This window comes from Hyla sarda, chromosome 3 (assembly GCF_029499605.1).
Source record: "Hyla sarda isolate aHylSar1 chromosome 3, aHylSar1.hap1, whole genome shotgun sequence".
Lineage (NCBI taxonomy): Eukaryota > Metazoa > Chordata > Amphibia > Anura > Hylidae > Hyla > Hyla sarda.
The window spans coordinates 49,765,850-49,782,996 of NC_079191.1; the positions used below are offsets into that span (position 1 = coordinate 49,765,850).

The window sequence follows — 17,147 nt, forward strand, 5'->3', positions numbered from 1 at the left end:
CCCGCGGGCTGTCGGGGCCCCGTACAGGAGATCAAGGGAGAGCCCAGCGGTCGGACCCCCAGCGATCTGGAACTTATCCCCTATCCTTAGGATATGGGATAAGTTTTTCAGCACTGGACTACTCCTTTAAATGAATGGCTGGAATGGCTTGCTGCAAAATCTGGCTTTCCAATTTGCTGTAAATTACCTTGATCTGAACGCGCTGAGCACGGGTCTCCTCAATCTTCTGCCTTATCTTCTCCCTCCTGTATTCTTCATAAGCAAATGGATTGACCATGGCTTTCACCTGTCAGGATACAACACATTATAATCCTGAAATACATTACATTTTTCCCAATAGCCACAGATGTTTAACATTAACCATTAAATTACCTTATGATACAACCGTATATCAATAAAATAGCCATGCATGTAAGCCCGGAGCATGGGTGATCCAACCAGATGGGACAGTCCTGGAAAGACAGAAAATAATTATATGTAACACAATATAGGATTTTGCAAGTCTGGAAAGAAATACAGTGATCCCTCAATTTACAATAGAGTCAGGTTACAATATTTTCATCCTACAATGGTCTTTTCTGGACCATTGTAACCTGAAACCAGACTCAACATACAATACTTAAGACAGTCCAGATCTGTGAAATGTGTCAATGGCTGGAAGAACCGACCAATCAGAATGGGCATTCACTGGTAAAACCCCTGTATTACTGAAGTGTATGCACTGACTGGTGTCTGCTAGTGCCCCCTACAGTACAGGGAGGTACTACATGTTCTGTACTCTTTACCTGTACCAGGGTTAGCTGCTCCTTTGGACACAAGGTGGGGGCGGCTCCATGTTTTTTTAGGACACTGTGTACTGTACAGGACCCTGAAGAAGCTTCTGTCCTCTACATAGACAGTGATTACAGCTCCCAGTCGATCTTTATTACTTTTATATGGAAGGATTTGCTTTATCTATATTAATTATCTACTTAAGTTTAATCCTCACTTTTTCCTATTTTTGGATGACATTTTTGTGGCTTCAGAACCAATTACCAGGTTTCCATAGAGTTCTGGTCTCAACATACAATGGTTTCTACAAACAATGGTCACCCTGGAACCAATTAATACTGTAACTTGAGGGATCACTGTATCTGACCAAGACCCATTACTCACCTTTAAATCACCAGCCATTCATGTGCCCCCTACTTTGGATCTCCCCTCTGGTCACTTACTGCACTGCAGTAAGGATATGCACGTGACGGCATCAGCCAAGAAACTACTAAGGCCAGTGATTGGCTGCGGTGGTCACATGGTAATACGTTCAGGTCATTACTGCAGTACAGTAAACAAACACAGACGGGGACCACCTGAGAATCAACGTTGGAACAGCAGGGGATTCTTTTTATTTTCTGATAACGAAAAAACCTATTTAAAATGCATTTAGCTGTCGACTAGTTAATTGGGCAATTATTTCTAAAGGATAAATACACATCAGGAAGACTTTTAGATTGAGGATTTAAAGGGGTACTCCGCCCCTAGACATCTTATCCCCTATCCAAAGAATAGGGGATAAGATGTCTGATCGCGGGGGTCCCAGCACTTAGGACCCCTGCAATCTCGGCTATGGCAGCCCAGACATCCGATGCACAGAGCGAACTTTGGTCCGTGCCAGATGACTGGCGATGCGGGGCGGAGGCTCATGATGTCACGGTCACGCCTCGCTTGTGACATCATGGCAACGCCCCCTCAATGCAAGTCTATAGGGGATCTCCCTGCTACACCCGGCGTTCGTTTAGAGCTTCGGGTGCAGCGCTGGAGGCTCGTGACATCATGGGCCTTGCCCATGACGGCCGTCACGCCCCCTCCCATAAACTTGCATTGAGGGGGCATTTCCGTGACATCACAAGCCTTCAGCGCTGCACCCGAAGCTCTAAACGAACACCGGGTGCAGCAGGGAGATCCCCAGCGGCCAGACCCCCACGATCAGACATCTTATCCCCTATCCTTTCAATAGGGGATAAGATGTCTAGGGGCGGAGTACCCCTTTAAGAGCGGTATTCCTATCTGGACATTTATGGCATATCCACAGAACATGCCATAAAACAGAGGCCCTCCGCCCCCCACCAGCCTGCTTGCAGCTGCCGTAAGTGGTTGGAAAGCCAAAACCAGCAAAACAAGCTATTTGACATATTTTCCGGAAGGAACGGTAGAGGTTAATAGCAGTGCTGCATTGTTTACACAACTCTTATGGAATTTCTGTAACTAAGGAAACAGCATGACGAGGTGCTACGTAGTTTGTGCACGTTCCATTAAGGTGACTTATAACAAGTTAACAGGGAGAAGTGTGTGCTCAGAGTGATCTCTCCCGACTCGGTCACATGACCAGGACTGATTTATAACCTGAGTCTATGAAGAACAGGAAGAGAAGAGCTCATGATCGGTCGGGGTTTGAGTCCCTAGGACATGGCAAACATTTTTTTATTGAGAGACATCATTTAACATCATTAAAGGGGTACTCCACCCCTAGACATCTTATCTCCAAGACCCCAGACATCCGGTGCATGGAGCAAATGTCGCTCCGTGCCGGATGACTGGTGATGCGGAGGCTCATGTGATTTAGTCATGTGATGTACCCCAATCCTTTGCGTTAGGACTGACAGGTTTGGGGAACCAATAAGCTTAGAGCCTGTCCCTTCAGATAAAAGGGCGCTGTTACCGAGTGATCGCTCTTGCTCTCTTGTTCCTGCGCTCCGCAAGCAGTAACAGTTCTGCGCCAATCTACAAGCAAATTAGGCCTGAAGCCGGCTAATTTCAGCCGCATGCTAAACCGTCAGTTTAACCCGACAAACTCTAATGCTACGTGACTACCGAACCTAAACCAAACCCCTAAATTCTGTGGAACAGCATAAAACAAGCCTCAAAGCTTATTCCCTACAAGGTCCCAACCAACCTGTGAGGAGCCTAAAGTCCGGTCCTCTGTATAGACTGTTTGCTGATTGCATCCTGCATAAAATCTGCAGTAAAGTTATTTCCCGTTTATTACAATTCCGGTTGTGGACAATCCTTTATTCCTCCCTATCGTTCCTGGGACGGGTGGTGGTAGGATATATATGCAGAGGAACCCGCACCCTGGCGTCACGACAGTTATGGGTTAATGCTACACCCCCCAAGCTTACCACACTATACTTTGGATAGGGATAAGATGTCTAGGGGAGAAGTACCCCTTTAAGAGTAACACAACCAGAATAAAACAGTCACCTTAGCAGTTTTGGAGTCCCCCAGCCAGGCTAAAGTGGATAGGGATCCCTCAATCTCAAGACAGATGTGGGTCCTACCTCTGGGACCTGCCCCTATCAAACATTTATGCTATAAATGTTTGATAAAAAAATAAAAGAAAAGAAAAACCCAACCTTTACCTGGCAATATCCGGGATCTCATTAGCTACAGCCTATATACTGACATATGTAGTGTATATAATGTTTATTGTGTAGTATTTCTTTATTTTCTCTCTGTGATCTTACCATTATAGTCATGAATAATACTGAAAACAGCAACAAAGCAGAGAACTGTAGTTACAGTATAAGAAAAGCATATGGAATCATGTTATTCTGGGAAACAATAGGATGAGCATTCAAATATAGAAAACATTACTCACCAAGGTCATCCAGATCTTTTTTAGTGACAAACTTGTAGTCGTCATAGACTGTGTTTTCAGGGTTTTCTTCCAACTCCTCAGTCAGGTTGTCTAAGAACGAGCACCATCTGGGAGCAGGGCCCAGTGCCTAAAAACACAGAAATGCACTTAGTACAAGCACAATCCTGTATCCAGACACAGATCATAAAAGCTGTTACATGGACGCACAGTCCCATCACAAGAATCCAACGCCATCATAGAACTCATTGCAACACACAAATACAAACAAAGTCAATTGTCTTCAGTTTTTGGCTCTTTTTTAAAATTGTGACTGCAACTTCCAGAGTGTCCCGTAAAGTAAGGCTGCATTCACACCACGTTTTTGCAACACAGTTCCTGCATCGGGTTTTTGATGAAAAATGGATTCTTCAAAACTGTACTAAACTGTATCAAAACGTGTGTACAAATTTTAACCAGTATACGGTTGGTAAAATGATGTCCGGTTGCATCCGTTTTTTTAGAAAAAACTGTATACGTTTTCATCTTTTAATTACATTATGAATAAAGTTTCACTTCTTTCTTGGAATTTCAATCAAACAAAACTGTGCAAAGTCAGAAACCGGATGGGACCGGTTTTCTACGGTTCCTATTAACTCCCATGTTAAAAAAAAACCTTTTTCACTCGGACAAAAAACTGTCATAGGCTATGGTTTTGGGTACAGGAAAAAAAAATGGACAAAACCGTACAAGACGCAAAACGGATGCAACCGGATTCATCTTTTGGCATACAGTTTTCAATGGAGAGTCAAAGCATACGGTTTTCAATACGGTTCCACATATACGTAACTGTATTGCAAAAACGTGGTGCCAATGCACCCTTAGGCCCCGTTCACACTACGGAATTGCCGCGGAATTTCAGGGCGGAATTCGGCGGGCACAATTCCGCAGTGTGAACTTTAACATTAGTGTGAATGGGTCTCCGCGAGACCCGTTGACACTGCGGATCCGCCGCTGAAAGTGTTCCGCGCAAAGAAAGAACATGTTCATTCTTTGCGCGGATTCCGCGAGTGGACCATAGCCGTCAATGGTGACAGCTCAGTGCCCCGCGGCCATATCGCCGAAGTATCTTCGGCGGTGGGCACCAGGCGGAATCTCCGCTCGCGGAATTCAGCCGCGAAAATTCCGTAGTGTGAACGGGGCCTTAGTCAGGAAACCTGGGAGCTGTATAACAGAGAGTCATAGGTTAGAGACCTCTGCACTACAGTAGACGACTCATCTATTGATTGATATATCTACTTATGGAACAACCAGTTCTATACTGTAATAAAAGGTGGTTGACACTCACCACCCCCAAAGTTCTGGGCATTTTTCCCTTGTATTCTTACTAGTGTATGTACACAGTGCTGCCTCCTGAATATAACCCCCTTACCTATCAGTAGTTATCATGGCAGCAGTTTAGTACTTAAAGTAACTCTTTTGTTCCTGCTTCTTGCATTTCTGTTCACATAGCATCTTGCAACACCAGTACATCAGTAACCCCTTTCTCTCCCTCCACAAGCTAGATACAGCAGTGTACTAAAAATAATTCCTTAGCGCAATGCAGCCTGTTCAGTTAAGTGCTGTAATGTGACTGGCCAGAAAAGTAAGTGAAAGGAAGTCCATGTATGTTTACTATTGGCAAATAGCCCAGCTCTGGTCCCGCACCCTAAAATGAAGAACGTGAGAAATAGATATGCACCATGAAAGGGTCTTTCAGGGACTCAAAAACAGCAGTGAAAGGCCTAAAATCATCTTGTCACCACTCTGAAGGGTTAACAAAACCATACAGGCGTTTTTTTCATTAAAATATCATGCCTAGGACAACTTGTGGGGTGTAGTAGAGAGATTAGCACACTTGGCACTATATAAAAAAAATGACACCTTTTATTTTTGGCAGCATAGAGTCTCCAGTCTAAGCTCTAAATAACATGAACTTAAACGAAAATGTATTACACTAAATCCCAATTCACACACTACAATAATAGTATAATAATACAAAGTGAGGCGACATACACTCCCAGCATGCAATGAAGGGTCAACGGGATAACAAATAATTGCCAATTGGTATTTATGGGTTGACGTGGAAGCTGTGAACACATAGGGCTGGTCGGAGACTCCCGCAGGGTGGAAACATCATGAAAACGTTAATGGCTGTCAAAGAGGAAGCCAGGTGTGAGCAATAAATACCTCGCAGGCCCATAACCGAGCAGATGGCAATGAAGTGAAATCAGGACAAGGTAGTAACGCGGGGCGGAGAATGGCTGGCAGCCCCATGAAAACATCTGACATCAGATCCAACTAGTTTAGCTAGTTCAATCTATGGCATAGTGCCTGGTGCTAAGGGTGGCATATCGCACCGAGGAAAGCGGCACAGAATCACTGGGTGCAGTGAATAATCTATTCTCCCCTAGAGAACCGGCTTCTTCTCGGTGAGCACATCTCCTTAATACGGCGCCATACTGAGACACCATATGGTAACACAAGGGGTGCCAAACCATATGGTTACACAAGGGGTGCCTATGGCGCTACAGTAGAGACGAAGGGACTCATCTGCTACGTACATGTGGCCCTGTTTATCTTCTTCTCATTTTAAAGTTTTATGATGTTTTTCTTCTTATGTAGGCCTAAAGCAAAATTCCAAATTCGCTGATCTTTAGTTCGAAGAAATGTGAGAAGAAGTTCTTAAAGGGGTACTCCGGTGGAAATCTTTATTTTTTTTTAAATCAACTGGTGCCAGAAAGTTCAACAGCTTTGTAAATTAGTTCTATTAAACATTCGTAATCCTTCCAGTACTTATTGTTACGCCGAGCGCTACGGGTCCCTGCTCCTCCTCAGAGCGCTCGCGGCGTTCATCTTCTGTCAGCAGCACCCCGGTCAGACTCGCTGACCGGGCGCGCTGCTCTGAGTCCCCCGGCGGGGATGCGATCCGCGCGGCAGGACGTGCCTGCCCACGGGTCGCATCCCGTTCTGCTCACCTGCCCCGTCCTCCTTTCGTCCCATCCCGGCGTGCGCGGCCCCACTCTCTAGGGCGCGCCCGCGCCGGCTCTCTGAAATTTAAAGGCCCAGTGCACCACTAATTGGTGCCTGGCCCAATCAAGTGCAATCACCTCCATTTCCTATATAAACCCACTTCCCCTTCCTGTACTCGTCGGATCTTGTTGCCCTAGTGCCCTGAGAAAGTGTTTTGTGTATCCCAAGCCTGTGTATCCAGACCCTTGCCATTTCCCCTGACTACGAACCATTGCTGCCTGCCCAGACCTTCTGCTACGTCCGACCTTGCTCTTGCCTTGTCCCTGTGTACCGCGCCTGTCTCAGCTGTCAGTGGGGTTGAGTCGCTATCGGGTGGAACGACCTGGGGGTTACCTGCCACTGCAAGTCCATCCTGCTTTGCGGCGGGCTCTGGTGAAAACCAGTAACCCCTTAGATTCCGTTCCCCTGGTACGGCCCACGCCATCACCCCACTGACACAGAGGATCCACCACCAGTGTCCTCTCTGCACACCAGTCCGGATCCTGGCACTTATTAGCAGCTGTATACTACAGAGGAATTTTTTTTCCCTTTTCTGTCACGACCACAGTGTTCTCTGCTGACACCTCTGTCCATTTTAGGAACTGTCCAGAGCAGGAGAGGTTTGCTATGGGGATTTTCTCCTGCTCTGGACAGAGGTGTCAGCAGAAAGCGCTGTGGTTGTGACTAGAGAGGAGCGAACTTACAGTAAATTCGATTTGTCACGAACTTCTCGGCTCGGCAGTTGATGACTTTTCCTGCATAAATGAGTTCAGCTTTCAGGTGCTCCGGTGGGCTGGAAAAGGTGGATACAGTCCTAGAAGACTCTTTCCTAGGACTGTATCCACCTTTTCCAGCCCACGGGAGCACCTGAAAGCTGAACTAATTTATGCAGGATAAGTCAGTAACTGCCGAGCCGAGAAGTTCGTGACGAATCGAATTTACTGTAAGTTCGCTCATCTCTAGTCGTGACCGAAAAGAAAACCAAAAAGAAAAGAATTTGCTCGGTAGTATACAGCCGCTAATAAGTACTGGAAGGATTAAGATTTTTTTTAAATAGAAGTAATTGACAAATCTGTTTAGTAGAGATGAGCGAACTTACAGTAAATTCGATTCGTCACAAACTACTCGGCTCGGCAGTTGATGACTCTTCCTGCATAAATTAGTTCAGCTTTCAGGTGCTCCGGTGGGCTGGAAAAGGTGGATACAGTCCTAGGAGTCTCTTTCCTAGGACTGTATCCACCTTTTCCAGCCCACCGGAGCACCTGAAAGCTGAACTAATTTATGCAGGAAAAGTCATCAACTGCCGAGCCGAGAAGTTTGTGACGAATCGAATTTACTGTAAGTTCGCTCATCTCTACTGTTTAATTTTCTGGCATCCGTTGATTTAAAAAAATAAATTAATTTTTAAAAAAAATAAGTTTTCCCCCTCTAAATCCCCAGTCATCAAGGCCTCGGGGTCGTAATGCAGAAGCTTGTGCCAGAAAACACAACAAAGGGGCCAAGTCTTTCTCAACCAGGATGCTGCCAGCTGTTGCAAAACTACAACTCCCAGCATGCCCGGACAGCCGAAGGCTGTCCGGGCATGCTGGGAGTTGTAGTTTTGCAACAGCTGGAGGCACCCTGGTTGGAAAACATTGCACTGGACCACTAAAATTCTGCATTGGCATAAAGAAAAAAAAATGGTAAAAAAATAAAATAATAAATGGTAACAATAAATCATCTCGCTCTAGCAGTAAAGTAAACACAGCGCACACGTCGGGTTCCTACTGACACGCTGGAGGAAGTCACTAGGATTTCCTGACGTTGGGCCTGATTTTGTCATTTCTCTCTCGCTCTCCTTGAACATGTTTGGGCTGGCGGAGGATGCACATGTTTTCCACTCTGCATCAGACACAAGCCGGGTGAAGTCTTTTAACACATTGACCTACTTCCTCCTACGCCTGCCCATCTGTGCACATCTCGGCGAGACAAACAAACACGGACGGAGCTGGATAGAACAAGACAAAACGCACATGAGGCGACACAGAGGGCTGCATTGGAAGGGGTACTCCGCTGGAAAAATTTGTTTTTTTTTAAATAAACTGGTGCCAGAAAGTTTAACAGATTTGCAAATTACTCCTATTAAAAAATCTTAATCCTTCCAGTACTTATAAGCTTCTGTATGCTCCACAGGAAGTTCTTTTCTTTTTGAATTTCCTTTCTGTCTGACCACCAGTGCTCTCTGCTGACACCTCTGTCCGTGTCAGGAACTGTCCAGAGTAGGAGAAAATGCCCATAGCAAACCTCTCCTGCTCTGGACAGTTCCTAAAATGGACAGAGGTGGCAGCAGAGAGCACTGTGGTGGGGCAGAAAGGAAATTCAAAAAGAAAATAACGTCCTGTGGAGCATACAGCTGCTGATAAGTACTGGAAGGATTAAGATTTTTTAATAGAAGTAATTTACAAATCTGTTTAACTTTCTGGAGCCAGTTGATATATATATAAAAAAAAAATGGTTTTCCATCGGAGTACCCCTTTAACTCAACATAAGATTTGTCTATTAATCCATGTCAGCCCCACCGCTCCTTTTATTGATTCTAAAGCAGGACCTTGCATCCAGGGGATACAAGATGATCAAAAAAGTTATCCAAGTTCCTATTGGGAAAGATAAGAAATATAAGAAACATGGCCATTAATTCTCCTATTATGCCTGGTACCATGGGGTCCCTGTACTCAGGAGTCAAGTCCTGGGACAAAAAGTGTGGGAACTTCCAGTTAAGGGCTGGGCCTGCAGGACTACTGGTAATGGGAATGGTGTTCTTGCTGAGAAAAAGTGCAGGAACTCATTTCCCACTCGTTCCTGCAGGACTTGAGCCCTGCCTATAAAGCATCACTTCTGGCCTATGTCTGTGTAGTTATCCTGTTTCCCCAAAAATACACCCTACCCCGAAAGTAAGCCATAGCAGGATTACAAGGGTGGGCTGCAATATAAGCCCTACCCCGAAAATAAGGGGTAATGAACTGGCGGACCGCGGTTCAGATCTGGACCGCAGCCGCCAGTAATGCCCGCAGACCAGACCCCCCCCCCCCCCCAGTCCCCCTCACCTCCTTTAGCTGGTCGCGGGCATCCGTAATTGAGCCGGGACAGGGACGCTGTCGCTTTAAAACGTCCGCGCGTATGCACAGCCGACGTCACGGACGTGTCCCTGCCCCCGGCTGTTAAGCAACAGGCAACAGAAGGAGATCCCATACAGTACAAGTACAGTACAAGTTGCGGACTCTATGGTACGGACGAAGGTGGGGAAGTGCTGGTCTCCACTGGGGATGAAATGTGTAAGATACCGTAGTTTATTATGGCAGAGGGGTGGGGGGCACTGTAGGAGTGTGGAGGATGGGGGGCTGCAGGAGTGTGGAGGATGGGGGGGCTGTAGCAGTGTGGAAGATGGGGGGGTGCGGCATCCTCCACACTGCTACAGCCCCCCATCCTCCACACTCCTGCAGCCCTAGTGTGTTTTTTGGGACTAAAATGAATATAAGACCCGGTCTTATTTTCGGAGAAACACGGTAGCTGCAATGGTTATGTTACAGTAAATGGAGCTGTATTGTAGAAGCCTGTACAGCAGAGATGAAGCCCCAGCGCGGGTCCAACCTCTGGAACCCTGCTGCTACCAATAACATTTTAGATGTAGATTAGAGGAAAATTCATGGGTCATGGAAAGCCAAGAGCCATCCACTTTTTAAAGGTGGCAAACGCAGTGTAAGAGTAGGGTCACACATGCTATATTTTGCTGCAAGTCGCAGCATTTTGGGTAGCAAAATCAGCTGCCGTAAAATATGAAGCCAAATACGGCATGAGTGACCCTACCCTAAACCTAACAACAACAAAAAAACGCTAATTTTTGCACAAAACTTGCCAAAAAACTGGTGTAGAGCCTTGATAAATTTCCATAGTGTTAAAGGGGTGCTCCGCCCCTAGACATCTTATCCCCTATCCAAAGGATGTCCCGCCGCCCTCTCTCCTGCAGCACTCCGCCATCTTGTGCACAGAGTGAGCTTCGCTCCGTGCCTGATGACTGGTGATACAGGGGCTGGGGTGATCGTGATGTCACGGGCCCGCCCCCTCGTGATGTCACGGCCCGCCCCTCAATGCAAGTCTATGGAACAGGGCGTCACGTCCCCTCCCACAGAATTTCATTGAGGGGTGGGCTGTGACGTCATGAGAGGGCGGGCTGTGATGTCACGAGGGGGCGGGCCCGTGACATCACGATCACCCCAGCCCCTGTATCACCAGTCATCAGGCACGGAGCGAAGCTCTCTCTGTGCACAAGATGGCGGAGTGCTGCAGGAGAGAGGGTGGTGGGACCCCCGTGATCAGACATCTTATTCCCTATCCTTTGGATAGGAGATAAGATGTCTAGGGGCGGAGTACCCCTTTGTTTACATTCGTTTTTTCCAGTTCATATGTTGTCCCGGTAGTCAGACCCCAACTGCTCAGCTGTTTGCCACCTATTTTGTGGATAGGGGATAATAAGAGTTTTGTGTTAACACTAAAATCCTTTTCTCGCTGAATTTACAAGGTGACAGGACAGTGGGTATAGGCTAGATCCAATAGGAGGAGGGAACACTATAGCATTACCAGTGATTGTTTCTGCATAAAGCAAAATAACTGGGAGACAACATTCAAGGATGTCGAGGCGTTTGGAAGACGAGCAGGAACAATCCAAACCAACAGAAGGGCAGAGGCCCAAAGACAAGCTTGCAAGAGGGGTCTCCAAGTTGAGGGTGGCAGCTCGGAGTCAGGAAAAGGACGTTCCCGGAGTGCAGAGTCTGCTGGGAAGAAAACAACCATGTGGTCTATAGAGCAAAAGAGACCTGAACACCATCCAAGTACAAAACAGGGGGGCATGAAGAAGACTGGCAAGATTGGGGAGCAAGTGTAAGAATATGGAGAACCAGAACCACGAGGGTGCCCGAATGGAATTAATAACTGTTCTCGTCATACTTATACAGGGGGAGAACATTTATAATCGACAAAAGACAGACAGGACCCTCTGGAGGGCTAATGGCGATAGCGGTGAAAAGGCAGCAGAGCAGGAAAGGAGACCCAAGACCTATAGAAATGAAAGCATGACAGCCTGTTCCCGGGTTTCATATTCCTGACATCCCCATATAGGGCTTAAAGGGGTATTCCAGGAAAAAACACACACATTTTATATTATATATCTATCTATATCTATATCTATCTATCTCCACACGCACACACACTGGCTCCAGAAAGGTAAACAGATTTGTAAATTACGTCTATTAAAAAAATCTTAATCCTTCCAATAATTATCAGCTGCTGAAGTTGAGTTGTTTTCTGTCTGGCAACAGTGCTCTCTGCTGACATCTCTGCTTGTCTCGGGAACTGCACAGAGTAGAAGAGGTTTGCTATGGGGATTTGCTTCTACACTGGACAGTTCCCGAGACAGGTGTCATCAGAGAGCACTTAGACAGAAAAGAACTCAACTTCAGCAGCTCATAAGTACTGAAAGGATTAAGATTTTTTAATAGAAGTAATTTACAAATCAGGAAGAAAAGTGCAGGAGCCAGCGGTGTAATAAACTTCACCTTTATTCGCAATCCATATAAAACTTCAACATTGGCATCTCAAGATAAAAACGATAAAACCTCATGGATGAGCAACATGACGCGTTTCAGGTCATGTGACCTTTCATAAGATGTATGCATAATTTACAAATCTGTTTAACTTTCTGGAGCCAGATGATTTTATTTATATATATATATATATATATATATATATATATATATATATATAAAGTTTTTTCCTGGAATACCCCTTTAATAAAATATAAGAGTAGCAGACCTGCAGAGGTCTACCTCCAGGAAGCTAAAACTGATCAGCTCAGTGTCTAAATCAGTGTTTCCCAACCAGGGTGCCTCCAGGTGTTGCAAAACTTCAACTCCCAGCATGCCCGGACAGCCATAGGCTGTCCAGGCATGCTGGGAGTTGGAGTTTTGCAACATCTGGAGGCACCCTGGTTCGGAAACACTGGTCTATAGGAGGGACCAGTGCAGGAGGAGCTAACAGTTTCTTGCTTAGTGTCGCCACCAAGTGGCACCAGCCTATACCCATAGTCTTCAGTGTCCACAATGATACGAGTGAGAAAGAGGAGTTATCCCAAGATTAAAGGGGTACTCAACTGGAAAAAATTTTTTTAAATCAACTGGTGCCAGAAAGTTAAACAGATTTGTAAATTACTTCTATTAACCCTTCCAGTACTTATCAGCTGCTGTAGGTTCCAGAGGAAGTTCTTTTCTTTTTGAATTTCCTTTCTGCCTGACCACAGTGCTCTCTGCTGACACCTCTGTCCATTTCAGGAACTGTCCAAAGTAGAAGCAAATCCCCATAGCAAACCTATCCTAAAATGGACAGAGGTGTCAGCAGAGAGCACTGTGGTCAGACAGAAAAGAAATTCAAAAAGCAAAAAACTTCCTGTGAAGCATACAGCAGCTGATAAGTACTGGAAGGATTAAGATTTTTTAATAGAAGTAATTTCCAAATCTGTTTAACTTTCTGGCACCAGTTGATTTAAAAAAATAAAAAACATGTTTACAAGGGGAGTACCCCTTTAAGTTATCCCCATTCCACAAGAGAGATAAGATTGTGCTGTGGGGGCCCCACAAGAACAGAGGTCAATCAGCGATCATAGAATACAGTGCTCGCCCATCTTCGGGTACATGAGTGAAACATAAAAACTGAAATGTTATTATGTATCCCAGAAGGACATGTACACACAATATTTATGCCAAGTTCCTTGCTGTTCAGATAAGAGGACGCCCATAAACACAAGACAACAGGATTTAAGGATTCCAAGAAGATCGCCCAATTCCAGGTATTGAGACAATTCAAAGGAACTTCCCCGATGCCGCTCACGCACTTTGCTGACGTTAAGCAGATTAAGCACAAGCGGCGGTCTCACCCGTGCAGGCCCCTTCATGTCACAGCCACAATTATGTCAATAAAAAACTTCTGCAAAGATTAAAAGGAATATCCTACTGTGACCATCCCCCAACCCAGAGAGCCACATCCCATAACTAATGCTTTTAGGACTTATTTCCCCACATACCCACAGGGTTCTGACTAGGACCAGAAATAAGTGGACTTATCTGAGCTAAGATGTGTGACCTTCAGCTGCCAGACAGCGCAAAACAGTACTGAAGGCAGAAGCGTCACTTTACAGGGGTACTTTTAAATCAACTGGTGCCAGAAAGTTAAACAGATTTGTAAATTACTTCTATTAAAAAAAAATCTTAATCCTTCCAGTACTTATCAGCTGCAGAAGTTGTTTCCTTTTTAAATTTCTCTCCAGTCTGACCACAGTGCTCTCTGCTGACACCTCTGTCCATGTCAGGAACTGTCCAAAATAGGAGCAAATCCCCATAGCAAAGCTATCCTGCTCTGGACAGTTCCTGACATGGACAGAGGTGTCAGCAGAGAGCACTGTGGTCAGACTGGAAAGAAATGTAAAAAGGAAAGAACTTCCTCTGTAGTATACTGATAAGTTCTGGAAGGAAATATTTTTTAATAGAAGTAATTTACAAATTTGTTTAACTTTCTGGCACCGGTTGATTTAAAAAAAAAATTCTCCTACCATGGACAGTTCTTAAAATGGACAGAGATGTCAGCAGAGAGCACTGTGGTCATGAAGTCAGCAGAGAGCTCTGTGTTCCAAAAAGAAAAGGATTTCCTCTGTAGTATTCAGCAGCTAATAAGTACTGGAAGGATTAAGATTTTATAATAGAAGTAATTTACTAATTTGTTTAACTTTCTGGCACCAGTTGATTTAAAAATATATATATAAATAAGTTTTCACTGAAAAATCTGTAATGGGGCCCTAATTATACTGCTTCATTTACAGTAGGGATAACATATGGGGATGGGAGACTTTATGGGCCCTGTACCCTCTGCACCCCCTATAAACAACCCTTGTGGGAATCATGTGATCATGTGGCCGGTATGGTTTTTCCTTGACACCGATAGCTTTGGTCAACACAGAATAGAGGCCGATGTGCGCTGCCAAGGCCTTTCACTGTCATACATAGAGATGAGCTACTCAATTTGTTCTAAATTTGGTCAATTTTGCTAATTTGAAACTGGATAAATCTCTCATAATGGTGGCCTCTACTATTAGTCCTACACAGTGGTGTTGGCTTGGAGTGCTGAGGTCCCACCAAGGACAACATCTGAAATGAGTTTGCACGTTCTCCCTGTATTTGTGTGGGTTTCCTTTGGGAACTCTGGTTTCCTCCCACACTCCAAAAACATAGTGATATGTGAATTTATATTGTGAACTCCAATGGGGACAGGGACTGAAGACAAGCTCAGTAAATGCATTGCGGAATATGCTGGTGCTACATAAATAAAATATATTATACCGTGCTACTACCAGCCCTATACAGTCCCATATCTCCTGAATTGCCCATCATGTTCCATTCTGCTGCCTATACCATCATTGCAGTAACTGCATCACCCCCCCCCCCACCATTCTGAAGCTACTCCTTGTCCTACACAGCCGCACATCTCCTGCCCTGTCTATAATCTTCCATACTCTACCACCACCACCACCACCACCACCACCACCACCACCACTACTACCACTACTACCACTACTACTACTACTACACAGCCGCACATCTCCTGCCCTGTCTATAATCTTCCATACTGTACCACTACCACTACTACTACTACTACTACTACTACTACTACTACACAGCCGCACATCTCCTGCCCTGTCTATAATCTTCCATACTGTACTACTACCACTACCACTACCACTACCACTACTACTACTACACAGCCGCACATCTCCTGCCCTGTCTATAATCTTCCATACTGTACTACTACTACTACTACTACTACACAGCCGCACATCTCCTGCCCCGTCTATAATCTTCCATACTGTACTACTACTACTACCACCACCACCACCACCACCACCACCACCACCACCACCACTACTACTACTACTACTACTACTACTACTACTACTACTACTACTACTACTACACAGCCGCACATCTCCTGCCCCGTCTATAATTTTCCATACTGTACCACCACCACCACCACCACCACTACTACTACACAGCCGCACATCTCCTGCCCCGTCTATAATCTTCCATACTGTACCACCACCACCACCACCACCACTACTACTACACAGCCGCACATCTCCTGCCCCGTCTATAATCTTCCATACTGTACCACCACCACCACCACCACCACTACTACTACACAGCCGCACATCTCCTGCCCCGTCTATAATTTTCCATACTGTACTACTACCACTACTACTACACAGCCGCACATCTCCTGCCCCGTCTATAATTTTCCATACTGTACTACTACCACTACTACTACACAGCCGCACATCTCCTGCCCCGTCTATAATCTTCCATACTGTACTACTACTACTACCACTACTACTACTACTACTACACAGCCGCACATCTCCTGCCCCGTCTATAATCTTCCATACTGTACCACCACCACCACCACTACTACACAGCCGCACATCTCCTGCCCCGTCTATAATCTTCCATACTGTACCACCACCACCACCACCACCACTACTACTACACAGCCGCACATCTCCTGCCCCGTCTATAATCTTCCATACTGTACCACCACCACCACCACCACCACCACCACTACTACTACACAGCCGCACATCTCCTGCCCCGTCTATAATCTTCCATACTGTACTACTACTACTACCACCACTACTACTACTACTACTACTACTACACAGCCGCACATCTCCTGCCCCGTCTATAATCTTCCATACTGTACTACTACTACTACTACTACACAGCCGCACATCTCCTGCCCCGTCTATAATCTTCCATACTGTACTACTACTACTACACAGCCGCACATCTCCTGCCCCGTCTATAATCTTCCATACTGTACTACTACTACTACTACTACTACTACACAGCCGCACATCTCCTGCCCCGTCTATAATCTTCCATACTGTACTACTACTACTACTACTACACAGCCGCACATCTCCTGCCCCGTCTATAATCTTCCATACTGTACTACTACTACTACTACTACACAGCCGCACATCTCCTGCCCCGTCTATAATCTTCCATACTGTACTACTACTACTACTACTACTACACAGCCGCACATCTCCTGCCCCGTCTATAATCTTCCATACTGTACTACTACTACTACCACTACTACTACTACTACTACACAGCCGCACATCTCCTGCCCCGTCTATAATCTTCCATACTGTACCACCACCACCACCACCACTACTACTACACAGCCGCACATCTCCTGCCCCGTCTATAATCTTCCATACTGTACCACCACCACCACCACCACCACTACTACTACACAGCCGCACATCTCCTGCCCCGTCTATAATCTTCCATACTGTACCACCACCACCACCACCACCACTACTACTACACAGCCGCACATCTCC

At 45.6% G+C, this 17,147-nt stretch overlaps 1 protein-coding gene across 2 annotated transcripts in view; it reads right to left on the bottom strand.

Annotated features, from left to right (window-relative positions):
* Window positions 1-17,147, bottom strand: part of NOL10 (nucleolar protein 10) — a 109,926-nt gene that overhangs the window by 37,361 nt on the left and 55,418 nt on the right. For both annotated transcript variants that reach the window (XM_056564184.1, XM_056564185.1), the window contains exons 14-16: window positions 3,638-3,764; window positions 373-452; window positions 188-286 (exon numbers count right to left, since the gene is read on the bottom strand). In XM_056564184.1, coding sequence (XP_056420159.1) covers window positions 188-286; window positions 373-452; window positions 3,638-3,764 — 306 coding nt within the window. The remainder of the gene's footprint in view (window positions 1-187; window positions 287-372; window positions 453-3,637; window positions 3,765-17,147) is intronic.